The 18,331-nt window shown below is 33.6% G+C and overlaps 1 protein-coding gene across 9 annotated transcripts in view; it reads left to right on the top strand.

The window, feature by feature from the left end:
• The window catches only part of METTL25 (methyltransferase like 25), a 126,066-nt gene that overhangs the window by 84,574 nt on the left and 23,161 nt on the right, over nt 1-18,331 (top strand). For 5 of the 9 annotated variants that reach the window (XR_007717793.1, XM_050749248.1, XM_050749250.1 and 2 more), the window contains one exon: nt 2,233-2,306. Coding sequence is in view for 6 of the 9 variants with exons in the window: in XM_050749248.1 (XP_050605205.1) it covers nt 2,233-2,306 (74 nt within the window). In the remaining 3 variants the exon portion in view is untranslated. Of the gene's footprint in view, nt 1-2,232; nt 2,307-8,313; nt 8,409-10,132; nt 11,726-18,331 lie in introns of those variants that run through there. The other 4 variants (XM_050749252.1, XM_050749251.1, XM_050749249.1 and 1 more) reach the window with 3 other exon arrangements.

Below are 18,331 nucleotides of genomic sequence, written 5' to 3' on the forward strand. Positions count from 1 at the left end.
TTACCAGGATAGATAGTCCAACTTAGTTATTTCAGGAATGCACATTTGAAGGCATTTTATAACCTCTTCCCTTTCTCTTAGGAAACAGCTGTAAAGCTCTTACTCAGAGTAACTTGAGAATGATGACTTATTCTGTTCTGCTGTATTTTTCTGTGCATTCCATTATTTATGTTCTTGTTTAAAATGAACTTCATGTTCTTTTGTGTCGTATTTTACAATGATTTTAATAACAATATAAATACATATTTATTTCAAAGTTACCTTGATACCATTTAATGTAATTTGTTCAAAGGCATGAGGAAGAAGAGATTTTAACTATTTTAAGAGTTTCATATAAAATTAAACTTACCTATTATAGCCAGTCAAACAAAAAGTTAAGAACTTTGTAAGCCATTTATAGTACTAATATTTCAATTCATGCAATACTAGATTTGCCGAAGTGACTTTGAATTTCAATAAAATGTTATAAGAATAGGGATTAATATATGAAAATGTACTTCAGCATTTTTGTGAGATAAATGAAAGGATTTTTAAGGAAGTGGGGGACAAATGACAAAATAGAGATTTTGGTGTTGTAGAAAATAGTTACTCAAGATGAGAAAATCTAAAACGGAAAATATATCCAGAGATTAAGAAATTCTAAATGAAATATTTTGGTATAATTTTTGAGGAAAGTTAAGTTTTGAAATCAATAGTTTTCTTCTCAAGTGAAGGCATTTGTGACAAATTTGGAAAGAGATTTTATAGAAGAATTTTGCCTTTGAAAAGTTACAAATTTTAGTGTGGATACTCAAACATGTATATGAGTCTACCTTCAGTGAATTATTTTAGTAGTTATTTGGGGACTGTGATATTTGTAACACTATCCCCACTATTCCTACTTTCCAGTAGTAGAACCCGTATTCTTTCACAATGCTCTAAGAGTCTACAAGTGTGATTTTTCTCTAGTGACTTCGGAGGGCAATGCCATCAGGGGAAGATGTAAGAAAAATGATTGACCCTCAGCTCCCAACTTTTAGTTTTTGTAGTCTCAGCAGCACAGTATGGGAAGTTAATGTTAGATGAGGGAGAGGGGCAGTAAAGTAGGTTTTCTGCCTGAGCGTGAAAAATTTATTTTGCTATAAACTCCATCTGAATTCAAACATATTTGTTCTAGTTGCAAACATGTGAAAATAACAGTTTTAGACTCCACAGGATAATAAAAGTTACAAAAGCGTGGCTCCATGGATATATGCAGTTCACTGAATTTTATCTTTAAAACTTTACCAGTCATTGGACAGTTTTCAGTTTTACCTTATTTGACTTCTTAAAAGCATTCAGTATTGTTGACGTCCTTCTATTCTTACTCATTTTTAAAAAAAATAATAACTGCATGCAAGCTGGGTTGTTGTTGTTGACATTATTTTGTGTTGGATGCTCCTGTACTATCTATATCAAGATCTGTGGGGATGTGCATAGCGTTTTGGTGACTTTTGTAGTTTCTTAGTTCAAGTAATTCTGTTGCTGCAGTGAAATGCTCTTTTATAAATAGTAATGTTTTACTTTCTGCTCTTTTGAAACTATCATACTTCATTGGAGCCCTTCTCTTCAGCTACTGCCTCTTTCCATTCAAAAACCTTTGAACCTTTGGGACATCTCCCATATCTCTTTCTGCAAGAAGTGAAGCATTGCCAAGAGTGCAATCTCTTATCCTATGTTCTTTCTAAGGCTCTACTTTTCAACTCTGTAGTAACCAATATTGTCTTTCAGACGTCAGACATATCTTTATATTTCTCTACTTAGGGTAGTATCTTTCTTTGTTGGTGTGACTCCTAGCTGTTATTATCTTTATTCCACCTCCATTAAGACAAATCTACATTCTCTTCCTTTTCACATATATCCTTCCTGACTCTTAAATGCTCTAGAGCTGACTTGGTTGGTCTTGAAAGTATTTCTCATTTTTAACTGATAAGGACTTCATTTGGACATTAGCTTATTGTTCATTGATTGTAACTTTTCTTTCTTATTCACTACTGTTTCTTTTATGATTTCTTTTTTTTTTCCTCAGAATTACTTTCACAATGAGAATTAGCCTCAGGGTAACACTTTCACTTGTAATGGACAAATTATAAAGTCATCCTCTGTGTTTAGCAACAAAGGTTTCTGACATTCACTTTGGTTCCAACATTCTAGTATTTATTTTATTTCTGTTTTTTTGTTTCTTGTGCTTATATATGTCTACATTTTTTTCAGCTGCCTACTGAATCACTCTTCTATCGTGCTGTTCTTCAGGATATTATTAAAGATTGTTATGGCATCACCAAATGGTATGAGGATTTTATTTTAATAAGAATAACTATGTTATATTGTAAGTAAAGTGACTTTTAGTCTTCAGGTGAATTTATGCAGGGTCACTGTTATTAGTAGAAGCAACTTTGAATTTGGGCATAATGTCAGTAACAAGTATGCAACAACTGTATCTTAGGTTAATTATCATTAAAGTGGAGGCTCTAATGATTTCTTCTTGTCCTGAAAGCTTGTTGTAATGATAAAATAGTCTATGTAAAATGTATTTTAGAATTTTTGAAGTTTTAAAATGTTAAGTAGTTCAGTGATGATATTATATGGACAAGAGTTATATTTAGAATGTTTCACATCCGGTACAGCATAAACGCTTAACTCTAATCAGAACAGATATTGATCATAAGCAACTATTATAGCCCTTCAGGTCTCTGCCAGTAGAATACTAGCACTGCATATGTTTTGTTTTGTTCCTGTTGCCCCTAAATAATGCACTCTTTTTACAGAGAAGGGAAGGGTGGGAGAATTTTTTTCATAATATTGGTTCAACAACTGTTGTATTCAAGCATACATTTGTAAGTCTGGCAGGTTTTATGAATGTTGTCTTGCTAATTACAATTTTAGGATTCTGATAGTTATTTGGTATAACAGGATTATTCTACAAATTAAAATAAGGCAATTTTCAGCTTCTTAAAAGTCAATTCATATTTATTAAAAGATGTAAAAGGGATTTTTAGATTAGCTATTATTTCTCTGTAAGAAAAAATATCAACTTTTTACCGATAGAAGTTGCTACATACAAGTACCTACACAGACTGTTTTCAACTGTCATTTCTATGTAGATAACTCCCAGATCTGTATCTCAGTCTCCATTCTCTCTCTCCTTGTCAACAAAATGTCTAAAACTGAGTTTTTCATGTACTCCTGAAAACTAGTTCCTTCTCTTATATTTACCCCAAGATGCTAACCTTGTTGGAAAAAAAGCCATAAAATTGTGCAAATTCGTGTCAACTCAAATATTTACTACCTGCCTTCTTTAAAGACCTCAGATCTGTTCATGTGTTTATTATTTCCTTTATGACTTCTTAAATTTGTTTCTGTTCCTTTCTAAACCTTTCTTCTCATTTAAAAACAACACTTTCCAACGCTTTACATTCCTGCTTTCCTTTAATACTCAGAAGATAGCTCGTATTTATTAGAAGACTTTCAATTCCTGAGCCCCATTGACCCTTCAGTCACATTTGACCAAGTCGGTAATTGTTTTTTCTCTAAAATCTCTTCCTCATTATCTTCCATTATCCTATATTCTCTGGGTTTCATTTTTCTACTCTGAACACTCATCTATTTTCTTTACAGTTTCTTAATTATTATTCCATCCCCTAGGTATATCTAGCCATTCTTTAATGTTATATGTGCAACTCCTGTCTCTTTATATTTCCTTTTTCTCTTAGGATTCTTACTACAAATGACTCTGGAAATATGTAACTAGCTTCCACCTCTTTTTCAGAAGTCCACATCCACTTTCTCATTTTCATCAGAATAACGTCAGTTAAGTACCTCACAAATACATCGGTCAGCTACATCCAAAACCAATGTTCTCTTCCCACCAATTCTATTCTTTTCTTCTTTCTCTTGACTTCTATCAAACAGGTGTTATTTCTGGAAATGGCATGACCATTATCAAACATTAGAGTCTAGAAATGATATTTGATTCTACTTTTATCATCAGACCACATAATTAGTTATCAAGATTTGTACATGTTCTTTTTTTTTTTAATACAGCAATTATTTATTGTGTGTCAGACAACATGTTAGGTACTGAGAATTCTGGATGCATAGGTAATGGTTTCCACACAGGAGCAATTTATATTCTAGTCAGGATGGCTTATGTGAAAACCAAACAGAATGATTGAAGCCTGCTTTCAATGATAGACTAAATAATTAGGAATAACTTACTTCTGAGGAAACAAAACAATGCTGGAGATGTGTGTGCACATGCATGTGTGTGTGTGTTTAAATTTGTTTTTAATTGATTTGAGAACATCAGAGACCTATTGAAGTAGTTAAGAATTATAGGACAAAAATCAAAGAGGAAATGGGATTTCAAGAGAAGTAAGCCCAGCTTTTATGGCTGCACTTTTATGACTGCATCTGTCAGTTCTGGAATAGACAACTGTCCACCCATCAGCAGAGAGGGTGAGCACAGCTTTCAACAGAAAGATAGTTCTAGTGAAACAAAAGTTAGAGTTCATGGTCTGGTGAGGACTCAGGAGCAAGCTAAGTAAACCACTCATACTTAGGTCCCTAAAGTTAGGTCCCTAAAGATTCATACTGTAAGAATAAGAGTGAACTAGAACAGTCCTGAGATGACTAAAGCCCCATTTTGAATTATCTCAAGCTATGATTAAAGTATTTCAAATTGCTTCTGCTAGCTGCGTACAGGAAATAAATTGCCTCTGGACAAAATGATGTAAATCTAAGCCTCAAATGATCACTAATGTCATATATATATATAGAGTACCTTACAAAACCAATCCAAAATAACCAGGTATGTGATGAAACAAGACAACATGACCGAAATCCAAGATAAACTACAGTCAACAGAAATATACCTTTAGGAAAGCCAGAGAAAGACTTAAAATAATTATACTTGAGAGAGTTCAACTCTGGAAATATTGAATAGATATACTTTTCTCTATTTTTCCTGCTAAGTACAACTAAATCCCCTGAACATTATATATAAAATGAATACAAAAAGACAAAAGGTAAAGAGAATAGAGCAGACTGGCTACGGTTTCTGGACTGAAGGAACAACACAGTATGAGTCCCCCGGGTTTTCTTTTTGTTTCATACAGCCCAGGATTGGAGTTGAAAAAGGTGGTAATCCAGAACCACCGTAGGCACAGAAAAAAAAGAAATTTCAGATGAAAACTGAAAGACCAGGAAGCGGGCAGGCCTAGAAAAACTTTTATGCATAACTGCCATACTGTAGCAAAAAACAAAACAAAACAAAACAGAAATACCTGTGACTCCACTCTCACCTATGCCAACAAAGGCCAAGTAAAGAGCCTACACTTCCATCCTCGCCAGGCTGTAATGAAAGTCCCTTATAACCCCTTTGTGGAGTGGTATTAGATAAGGCTGAGTAGGAAACTAGGACTTTTATCCAACAATTAACACAATACCACTACCACAATGTCATAGAGACCATGTGAGAGGCCTGTACTTCCTACCCACCCAGCCATAATATGACACCCCTCATTTTCCCCACTGGGGTGGCTGGTATCAAGGAAGGCCTAGTAGAGAGTCAGGACTTTCATCATCACTCAGCAGTAACAAGGTAACCCCTATCATGGTGTCAGTGGAGATCACATGGGAATATGGAAGTCCCAGCAATAACAAAGACCTTTAATAATCAATAGAAGCTGACTTACCTTTACACAAAAACCTGTACAGAAATGTTTATAGCAACTTTATTCCTGGTCACCCAAACTGAAAACTACCCACATGTCCTTCAGTGAGTGAGTATTTAAGCAAACTGTAATAATCCATACCATGAAATACTAAGCAATAAAACAAAAGTATTGTGGATACACACAACAACCTGAGTGAATCTCCAGAGAATTATACTGAATGAATAGAAGCCAATCCCAAAAGGTTATACACTGTGTGATTCTATTTATATACATTCTTGAAATGACAAAAGTATAGAATGGCAAGATATTAGTGGTTGCTGAGGTAGGAATTGAGGGTGGAGTAGGCAGGAAGTGTATATGGCTGTAAAACAGCAACATGAGTGATCCTTGTGGTGATGGAAGTGTTCTGTATCTTGGCTGCATCCACATCAGTATCCTGAATATTACCGTCATGAGACATTGTGGAAATCCAGATGAAGAGTACGCCAATCCTTATTCTTTCCTAAAACTGCATGTGATTTTATAATTATCTTAAAATTAAAAGTTTAATTTAAAGAGCTATGCTCAATATGCACATTGAAGTAAAATGTGCATTTTATTTATTTTATTTTAAGAGAACCAAAACCTTAAAAAAATCTAAATGAAAATTCTAGAACTGAACAGTAAAATGACTAAAATCAAGAAATCTATGGATAGTCTTAACAGAACTTTAGACACAGCTAAAGAAATAATGAATGAACTGAAAGCAGGCAGAACAAAATATCTACAATGAGGCATCAAAAAAAAAAAAAAGCTAGAGAATAGAAAACAAAGACTAAGAGCTATGCGGAATACAGGGAATAGGTTTCACGTACATGTTAACTGCAGTCTGAGAAGAAGATGAGACAGTGAATGGGGCAATAGCAATAGTAAGAATTTTTCAATCCTGACAAAAATATATCAATCATAAGATTTGGGAAGTACACAAATCTTATGGTGAAGTAAAAAGAAAACAAGTTCTAGACACATAAGAGTAAAATTGCTGAAAATAAAGACAAAGGGACAATTCTTAAACCAGCCAGAGGTGAGAGGAGTGAAGGAGGGAAGCAGAATACCCCCAAAGGAACTAAATTAGTCTACCAGTTGAATTCTCAGCATAAACAATGGAAGCCAGAAGTCAGTGATATCTTCAAAGTGCTGAAAGAGACTATCCTACAGCCTACAGAGCCTATTAGAAAATACACTGTTAGAGGAGACAGAAAAAGAGAGAGAGAGAAAGAAAAGAATGAAATATGCCTAGAAAATAACCTCAAAAGAGTAAATTTAAGTCATGGCATTAGTCCATTTCTATGCGGCTATAAAGGAATAACTAAGGCTGAGTAATTTATAAAGAGAAGAGGTTTATTTGGCTCACAGTTGTGCAGACTATACAAGAAGAATGGTCCCAACATCGCCTTGGCTTATGGAGAGGGCCTCAGCTGCTTTCATTCATGACAGAAGGCAAAGTGTAGACAGCATGTGCAGAAACCGCATGGCAAGAGAAGAAGCAAAAGAGAGGCAAGGTGCCAAGGCTCTTTTTAACAACCAGGTCTTGTGGAATCTAATAGAGCAAGAACTCACTCACTATCCCCCAACCCGGGAGGGCAATAACTTATTCATGAAAGATCTGCCCCTATGACCTAAACTTTTCCCATTAGACCCCACCTCCAACATTGGGGATCAAATTTCAACATGAGGTTTGGAAGGGCCAAATATTCAGACTATAGCAGCCTTCAAAACGGAGTTGAAAAAGTGCAAAGGATAGGGAGCTTATTCAAGGAAATAATACAGAAAACTTTTTAGACTCAGAAAATGATACAAATACTTCAATGTAGGAAGGTTAAAGACTTTTTAACTCAACCCAAATCAGACTACTCTGACACATATAATAATAAAAACCTCAAAAGTAAAAGAGGAAGGATAAAAAAAGCAGCAAGGGAAAAAAGCAGCTCTAATTCATCTGACAACAGACTTCTCAGTGGAAAATTCAGGCCAGGAGGAAGTGGGAGGACATTCAAAGTGCCAAAGAAACTGTCAGCCGATAATATGGTGGCCAGCAAAGCTATCTTTCAAATATGAAGGGAGATATTTTCCCAGATAAACAGAAGCTGAAGAAATTTATTACCACCAGAGGTGTCTTACAAGACATGCTAAAGGGAGTTCTTCAATCTGAAAGAAAAGGATGCTAACATGCAACAAGAAAATCAGCTGAAGGTATAAAACTCATTGGTAAAAGTAAGTACACAGAAAAAAATTCAGAAGACTCAATACTGTAAATGTGGTATGCATGCAGTTCATATCCCTGGTATAAAGACAAAAATATATCAAAAATAATCATAACATTTGTTATGATTATTAATCAATCTCTTTATTAAGAGATAGGCATAAGAAAGTAAACAGACATCAAAAAGTCAAAATGTGGGGGTGATGGAGTTAAAGTGTAGAGGTTTTTTTAACTTTTTTATAGTAACAAAATGGCAGTAGTAGTTCCTTACCTATCAATAGCATTGAAAGTAAATTGACAAAATTATTAAAAGATATAGAGTAGCTAAATGGATCAAAAAAACAAGACCCAATTATTTTTATATGCTACCTACAGGAAGCTCACTGCACCTGTAAATACAACACACATAGACCAAAAGTACAGAGATGGAAGAAAGATACTCCATTCAAATGGAAACCAAAGAAGAACAGGTATTTCTATACAGTTACCCTTGAACAACACAAATTTGAATATACCAATATTCTATAGAATTCAGCAAAAGAAATATTAAGAGCAAAGTATATAACACCTACATCAAGAAAAGTAGAAAAACTTGAGATAAATGACCTAATAGTATACCTCCAGGAATTAGAAAAGCAAAACCCAAGTGCAGGTCTACTTATATGCAGTATTTTTTTAATAAGTATATTGGAAAATATATTTGAGACTTGTGACAATTGAATAAACTTGCACACAAACCAAGTAGCCTAAAAATATCAAAAAATAAAGAAAATGAGGTCTATCTTGAATGAACAAAATATATGCATATTGTTTATCATTTACTACCATACAATATATACAAATCTATTATAAAAGTCAGAATGTATATAAAAACTTATGCACACAAACACAGACCATATGTGGCACTATTCACAGTCAAGAGAAATGTAAACTAATGTAAATATGAAATATTAAATCATAGCCACATTAAATTAGCTATAGTATATAGTGTAATAATTTTGTAGCCACCTCTTATTGGCATTGTAGTGAGCTCAAGTGTTGCGAGTATTCGTTTAAAACACTGTGTGTTGCAAATCTCTGTGTGATCAGTTTGTTTCTCCAATGGATTGTGTATCACAGTAAAAAGTGATCTCTCACAGTTCTTGTCTATTTTTCATTGTCTTAAGGGCAGTATCATAAACCTTGAATAACACCACCATGATATCCATATTAAGTGCCACTAGTGATCCTGGAAGTGCTCCCAATATGCAGAGAAAAGTCAGGACATTACAAGAAAAAGTTGAATTGCTTGATATGTACCATAGATTGAGGTCTGCAGCTGTAGTTGCCCACCATTTCAAGATAAATGAATCCAGCATAAGGACTACTGTAAAAAGTGAAAAAGAAATTCCTGACACCTTTGCTGCAGCTATAACAGCTTGTGCAAAAAACTTGAACTTCCTGTAAAATACAAATATGTTTTAATTGACTATGATATCGGTAAAGCTTCCAGTCAAAAGTAGGCTAGTAGTAGTTAAGTTTTGGAGTAGTCAACAGTTACATGCAAATTTTTTGCTGCACAGGGTGTTGGCACCCATAATCCCTGTGTTGTTTAAGGGTCAACTGTGCTTGCATCACATAAAATAGACTTCAAGCCAAAAGAAACAAAGGGGGTCATTATATAGTGATAATCAGATAAGTTCAGCAGGATATAACAATTGTAAATATATATGCACTCAGCACCAGAGCATGAAAGTATATAAAGCAAATATTAATAGATCTAAAGGGAGAGATAGATTGCAATACAGTAATAATGGGGGACTTGAACACCCCAATTTTAGTAATGTACCGATTAACCAGACAGAAATATAACAAAGAAACTTTGTGTTAAACTACACTGTAGAACAACTGGACCTAACTGACATTTACAGGCCATTTCATCCGATTGCTGCAGCATATATATTCTTTTCATCAGCACATGGATCATTACCCAGGATCATATGTTAGCCACAAAACAAGTCTCAACCAATTCAAAAAAGTAGAAATCATATGAAGTACATTTCTGACTGCAGTAGAATAAACCCAGAAATCAATAATGAGAATCTTTGGAAACTGTACAAATACATGGAAATTAAACAACATGACCCTGAATGACCAGTGGGTCAATTAAGAAATTAAAAAGGAAATTTTAATTTTTTTTTTCTTTTTGAAACAGAGTCTGCCTCTGTCGCCCAGGCTGGAGTGCAATGGCACAGTCTCAACTCACTGCAACCTCCGCTTCCCGGGTTCAAGCTATTCTCCTGCCTCAGCCTCCCTGGTAACTGGGATTACAGGTGTACGCCACCACGCCCAGCTAATATTTGTATTTTTAGTAGAGATGGGGTTTCACTATGTTGGCCAGGCTGGTCTCGAGCTCCTGACCTCAGGTGATCTGCCTGCCTTGGCCTCCCAAAGTGCTGGGATTACAGGCATGAGCCACCATGCTGACCTTAAAATTTCTTGAAACAAATGAAGACAACATACCAGACTGTTTAGGATTCAGCAAAAGAAATATTAAAAGCAGAGTATATAGCAATAAACACCTACATCAAAAAAGTAGAAAAACTTGAAATAAATGACTTAATAGTATACCTCAAGGAACTAGAAAAGCAAAAACCAAATCCAAAATTCTAAAGAAAGAAATAGTAAAGATCAGAGCATAAATAAATAAAATCGAGACTGGAAAAAACCATGGAAGATCAATGAAATGAAAACCAGTTAGCATTATCTAATAAAATGGAAAATATATATACATGTCTCAGCAGTTTTACACCTAAGTATATATATTAGACAAAATCTTATATGTCTGCTTCTGGAAAGTTTTACAAGAATGATCAATAGCAGCAATATTTATAAGAGCAAGAATCCAGAAAGAAAAAGCTCATTAATAGAAGAATGGATAAATTGTTTTATATTCATGTATATAGAAGTATTTTATATGTCACAATGAAAATGTATGAATTACAACTAGATTCATCAATATGATTGAATCTTGTGAATATAATTTTAACTGACATCTCAGAAAAACTCCTGTAAAATGGTTCCACTTACATAATTCATAAAAGAGCAAAACTGAATAATTTAGGAGTATAAATATGTGGTAAACAAGCAAAAACAACATAAGTATGGTAAACACAAGATTCATTATCATAGTTTCCTGTGGGAGTTGAGGGGAACAGTGGATTATTAGGCAGAGTGATAAGGTAGGGAAGAGGAGAAGTACATATAGAAATCAAGGTATTTAATTCTAGTAATGTATTTCTCAAGTTTGGTGTTGGGTGCAAGAGTTTGTTTTATTTATATTCTTTATGCCTTACAGATATTTTGTAAATACTTATTGCTTTTGTTTAGTATCACTAAAATATTAATCTTTTATCAGGCTATACCCCACAGTCAGTTGAGCCACATATTATACTCCCAGTATCTAGTATAGGCACCTTATTATAATAAGAAAAATTAAAATAAGTGGTTAAAAGCTTGTCTAAAGTCATATAGCCTGAAAGAACCAGGATCAGGACCAAATTCATAGTCCAGAAAGGTTTTCACCATCCCATTCTTACTTTTAATGGTAAATTCCCTTTGAGATATTTTTAATATGAGTTGATTTGCAAGGCTCTTTGTATTAGCATTGTAAATCAAGGTTAACTTAATTGGAATTACTGGTCAGCAATAGTAATAAAGACAGAAAATAAGGTCACTTAATTACTTCCGCATTTTGTTTATTTTTCTTGCTAGCTAAAATAAATCATCTTCCAGTAATAATACTGTTTTAGAGTAATTGAAACATTATCCTGAAAGTTCTTTAAGTATAATTGTTTATATAGCCTAAGGTTAGAAGTAAACATTTTTCAGGGATTTAAAGATAACATTTTAACTTTATTATTTATAATTGTGATTTAGCCCATTTATGCTAAAACTCAATAATTTATAGAAAATTTATTTATAATTAGTTCTTATCTATAATAGAAACTTTCTAAGGGTAATAAAATGCCAAGGAAGGATTTTCAGGGATTAAAAATCTCTTTTAAAACACTTGGAAAGAAAACAGGGAAAATCCAATTTTTACACTTTTTTCACTTTATTATTCTCTTGCATAATAAGAAATGTATACAGCTATACAAAAAAATGTATAGTATTTTGCTACCTATAATTATGTTACTTAATTTAATTTTAATTGTGATTTTGCTATAATCAAATAGGAAAGTGAAAACTCAGATCTTAAAAACTATCTCACAAAATTAAAGATAGTAATTTAATCTATAATGTGTGGTTCAGCTGAAATTAGAAAGTATCTTTTAAACTGAAAAATAACTTGAAGATTTTTTGGAGCTCCCTTAAATGATAGCTATTTACAGCAAAATTTTATGTTGTTGATCTTTTAAGTCTTTCAATATGTATTAGCATACAAAAGGCACAAAATAATAATAATGTTACAATAATTTCTTAAATATTTTGTGATTATGGAGAAACTGAATTTTGGTACAATCTGTCCTGCATGTGTTTGCTTTCATTTATTTAGTATACCTCCGCTTCACCTTTCTCTAAAATCTCCCACAAAAATGTTGCTTCCTTGGAAAGTGTTACAAGTAAACCATGTTCTTACAATTGCATTTTTGGAGAAGCATGTGGGTGTTGTTGGATTCACTTGAGTAGAATTTTAATTAGATCCAGTGCATTCACTTTTATTAAAAGAAAGTATACTGATCCCTTTTTAGCATGCTGACCATGCTTTATTCTGACAGAGGGGCCCTTTTTAATCTGTTCTTAACTTCTCATCATTTATCTTTCCCAAATAGTCATGCCACTTTTCTAACTTTCAAATCTTTGCTAATAATTCTTTATGCCCAAACCTAAACTATTATGGTGGCATTCAAGGCCATTTCAAATCTGTTATTAATTTTCATTCCAGCCTAATCCATTATCACATTCTTCCTGTGCACCATGAGCAGTTGTCCATGCACACTGTCCTGGCACGCCAGATTATTCATCATTTCCCATGCCATTATTTTTACATTTTGTAGGTTTTCTTGGAGTTGTTCTCTCTACCTGGAATATTCTCCCCCCTATTTCTGCCATCCTTTCATTCCAGGACCTCTGGAAGGTGAAATTCTGTTTTTTTTTTTTTTTTTTTTTAATCCAGTTCAGAAGATATGTCTGTGATAGCTTTCTTTTCTCCTTTTCTTCTTTTTCTGTTCTCCTATAATACTTAAGCTGTGATTCACTGTTCTTACTGAACCTGAATAATACAATTAATTGTATTTCTACTCCTCTACTGCCTTCTGAGCTCTTTGATGACCAGTTTTCAGTTTTAGTAAATGAAATGGTGTATCATAGTGGTTAAGAGCACAAATGCTAAAAATCCTCTTTGTACCCAATTTTCCCCTCTAACCACACTGTCCTATGTTGGTTCTTTCCTTTACAGCAAAATTCCTTGAAAGTACTGACAATTTCTTTCCCATTTCCCTTAAACATATTTCAGTAAGATTTTATTTCCATCACTCCAGCAAATCACCCTTTTCTGGAACATGAATGACCCTATGTTGTTAAATTGCATGATCCTTTCTCAGTGCCTGCTGTTAGTATTGCACCCAATTTTCCACTCTTTATTGAAACACTTCTTTCTCTCATATGCTAGGGAAAGACTCACAATATACTCACGTTTTTCTCTTGTTCTGTTTTTAGTTTTCTTGCTGATTTCTCATTTTCAAACCTCTAATTGTTGAGGTGGCTTTTTTTTTTTTTTTCTGTGTATACCTACTACATACATTATTTCATCCCATCTGGTGGCTTTAAGTATCATCTATACTGATGAATCCCAAATTCACCTGTTAATGACAATCATATTCTTCCAGGTACTCAGACCAGAAATCGTTAAGGCATCCTTGACTCTTCTCTCTCTCTTTGCCTAGGTTCAATCCTTCAGCAGCTTTATAACCTCTCCTTTCAGAATATATCTATTTTTTTTTTTTTTATCACTTTTCACCATCCTCAGGACCATCACTCTGGTCCAAGCCACCATCATCTTTCACCCAGATTGTTGTAATAACTTCTTAGTTGGTCTCTCTCTTCTACTTTTGCTCTCTATAGCCTATTCTCTACACAATAACTAGAGTGATCCCATTGATATTTTTAAGTGGACTCTTGCTCACAATCTTCCAGTGGCTTCTGTTTACCTCAGAAGTAAAGCTAATGTTTTTCTTGTGACCTGCAAAGCCTTATGTCGTCTGGCTCCTCATTTTTTCTCTGACCTCATTTCTACTCTTCTTCCCTTTGTTCATGTCTGTGCCAGATACACTAATTTCTTTAACGTTCCTTGAAAATAACAGAAACACTACCGTACTCAGGGCCTTTGATTATGCCACATTCTCTGCCTGAAACTTTTCATCAGCTATTCCTACTATCTAATATATTAATAGTACATATTTTATTTATTTGTGTTGTTGATCATCTCCCATCTCAAATGATTTTTTGTTTCCTTTCATTCACTTCAAGTAATAGAACCAAAGAACCCGACTCCAGAGTATTCTAGAAAAACTTTTGAAAGAGGATAAATCAGATTTTGATTATTCTGTAACTGTTCTCCAGATTGTTGTCCTAAAGTGCAATGATTCTGTGAAAATATGTAGGAAGAAAAGAATTTCTTAAAAGCGAATGCTTCATGCAGTATCCTCCTCTTAAAGACTTAAGTGCATATTTATATTTTAAAGACTCCTAACAGTTTGGTGAGAGACAGCAGCGTGTCACCATTAAGAACCTAAGCACAGGACCTCTACTGCCTGGTTTTTAATCCCAGCATCCCCACTGCATCATAGCAGTATGGTCCTTGGCATATTATTTTATATCTTTTTGCCTAAGTTTTCACATCTGTAAATTGGGATTAATAACAGTACCTACCTCAAAAGGGTGTTTTGAAAATGAAGTTAAAATCTATAAAGTACTTATAACAATGCCTGGAACATACTGAGTGATATTTTATTATTATTAAAAGAAATCTCTTTAACTCTGTTGAAACCTATGCTTACTTGTTCATACAATCTTTCTTCTCCCAATTATATACAGCCACTTAATTAAACACTGTTTTGTGGAGCCCACTCTGAAAAACACAGGAAAATCATGAAAATAATTTTTCTGATTTCTAGGGTCTCATTTGGGATTTAAGTGGTTTTTGCCTATCAACTCCAAAGGAAATGATAATAACAAAATAAATATTTTGTCATAATTTTCTTTAATATCACAAATATTGATATGGAACTATAAAATATTTTGGAGAATTCCTCTGAAATATTAGTATGTTTAAATGTTAATATTTTCTTTTAACTACAGTAAACAGTTTATCTTAGGAACACAGCGTGACACCTTTTCTCTTTGGTGAATGATTTTTGCTCTCCTTTTATTCTTTTCTATCATGTCCGTTTAATGACAGAAGTTTCTGTGCCCATAAGGCTCTATGTGTTACAAAAAAAATTTCTTCTAGTCTGAGCTGTTGTTACATTAATACTTCTACATGGAGGCAACATAAAGAAATTATAAGTTTTTATTTTAAATTATTAAATATGAAGAGTAAAACTTTATTGGACCATAATGCCATAAATGATACTCTCAAGAAACTGTAAAGATTTTTGTGAATTTTCTTTTGTAGCATGCTGTCTTATAAATAAGACTGCCACTACTGAAAAATATAACACACCCCATATTCCTTTTGTGAATAACCCTATTCTGCCCTTTTATTTTCCATTTAAAGATTCTTTGGCCTACCTCTTTTTCTTCTGTTGCTTAACTAATACAATTGCAGTATTTAGCCAGGTACAGTGGCTCACACCTATAGTCTCAGCTACTCAGAAAGCTGAAGCAGGAGAATTGCTTGAGCCAAGGAGTTCGTGGCTAGAGTGACCTATGATCATTCCACTGCACGCCTGCCTAGCCAACAGAGCAAGACCCTGTTTCTAAATTAAATGAATGAATAAATAATTTTTAATCACAATATTTATCCTTGAAACTATAGATCCTTCTAAACACTAATGAATGAAATATTTCCCTTTCCTTGTACCTACAAAAGAGCAGATTGCATTCCATATCATAAACTCACTTTGCAGATACTATTTTTAAGATCACTTTATGAAACACCAAGACTTCTAGAAATTGGTCTCATATCATGCAACAGTAACCTTTAACTTCCAAAAGTTCCGAAGTCTGATTCATTATACTTAATAGAGGTAATAATGCTATACCTGACATTTCTGTTTTCTGAAAAATATCCTTTTTTTCTTGAGCCATGCACTGTATATTGAATATTTTATTTTATCCTCAGTCTTATGAGATAGATTTAACAACACCATTCTACTGATGATGAAGAAGAGGCAAAGAGGTGGTAGAATAAGTGGTAGAATGAGGATTCAAGCTTGTTTCAGTCTTTAGTTCAAAACCTGTACCAACCACTACACTATCATGCGTATACAACATTTAAATAAATGTTTTTAAAATGAATGAATAAGCAACCTAATTAACATGTATAACATTTAGAAATCATAAACATACTTCTGACTGGTCCTAACTGCTGATGAGTTTGGGCAATAAGTCTAACAATAAATGACTTGGGAAAAACAAATCTCTTCCTATGACATCTATTCCCTCATATAATTTTTTAATTGTTAGAATTATTTAGTATCCCATAGTTGCACTAAAACACTAAAATTCTGTTTCCTTGATTATAGCAGGAGGGTCTGCATAGATTTTCTATAAGAATATATACACACACTTTGGTTGGGGTGGGATGGAATCTGTTTTGCTGTTTACCTGTAACACAGACGTGGCCATTCCTCATCTGCGGTTTAACAGTATTGAGTATGAATCCAATTCAAGTAGTATGCTGGAGATAATATAGACTAATAGTTAATATCCCAGATTATGAAGTCAGATGTTGGAAAGTTTAACCTCTGTCTACTTTAAAATCTTTAAAATGGGGATAATAATGGGACCTACCACATGGGGTTGTTGTACTGATTAAGTAAATGCAGCAAAGGACATAAGAATTACTGGTACATAGTAAACAAAATGAATACTAACTGTTATTTGTATTGTTTACTTTGCACTTTTTCTTACATCTTTCTTCAGTAGCTCTCTATTTTAAGTCACACTTATTTGTATAACTAAGCCTACCTATATGCTTATCTATTATACTTGAATATAATAGATAGACCTATTTATTATATTAATGCATTTTTCTCTTATTGTGTAACTAGATGTATTTGTTTCCACTAACTGAGAGATTATTTAATTCATTTATGGAGATCCTGCTGTGTGAGATATTATGCTAGGTTCTGGGGATATTGTCACGAGCAAGACAGCTGTGTTCCAGCTAATTAGACTAGTCTCAAACATACTTTTACGCTTCACACCTCTGTCAAGAAACATTTCTAAGCATGCATGCAAAAATGAATATTTATTTATAAGTGGTATACATGTCTCTCCACTAGCATATTGTATAGATTTTACAGTAAACTCAGAAATTGAAATTTAAAAGAGACAACATAGAAATAAAAAATCTAATATTCTCTTTCCCTTTGGATGTGTTCACCCCCTTTGGAGAATTCACTGGCTTAAAATATCAAAGGGGAGATTATCAGAGAAACAAGAGAGAGTATGTGAAGGAAAAGTTCTCTGTGTTAGGAGCCCAACTTCTGGAGAGCCAGAAAAGGCTTAACTAAAGCAGCAATATCTGAGATAGGATCTGAAAGAAGGAGTTTGGTGTTTCCAAAGCAAAGGAATTGAGAGTATAGCATTCCAGGAATAGTGTTTGTAGCTAAAAGCATTGTGTGTTCAAGAAACTAAGAGAATGCCAGTGCTGTTGAGGAGGCAATGTCATAAAGAGATGAAGTAACATGATCACATCATCAACTTTCTAGTACTGGTTGAGTGATTTTTTTCCTGTTATTGCTAAAAACAAGTCTGAAATAATACAGATTAACAAAGGACTTAAGGAAAAGTCTTATATAGCAAATTACTGCTTGACACACTAAAAGCAATTTTATAATAAACATACTGTGATATTTTGCAACAGTAAAAAGTAGTGTATTTTGAAAAGGAAAACTAAAACAAGGCCAAATTAAAATTGAAAATGTTTCTCTTATTTTCAAGTAGTCTGAAGGACAACACCCAGGAAACAAATCAATACCACCTACACTTACACTATATTCTCTCTTACACTTATAATGTTTAATACTTATTTGGAAACATTTTACTCAGGGTCTTTTAACTGTATAATAAAAGGAAAATCTAGACTATAATTCCAGTAATTATGAAAGCAATATTAATGAAAGTAACAACAACAGTGTACATCATGGCTCAGTTCTGAGCACCTTATATGTGTTATGAAATT

This window comes from Macaca thibetana, chromosome 11 (assembly GCF_024542745.1).
Source record: "Macaca thibetana thibetana isolate TM-01 chromosome 11, ASM2454274v1, whole genome shotgun sequence".
Lineage (NCBI taxonomy): Eukaryota > Metazoa > Chordata > Mammalia > Primates > Cercopithecidae > Macaca > Macaca thibetana.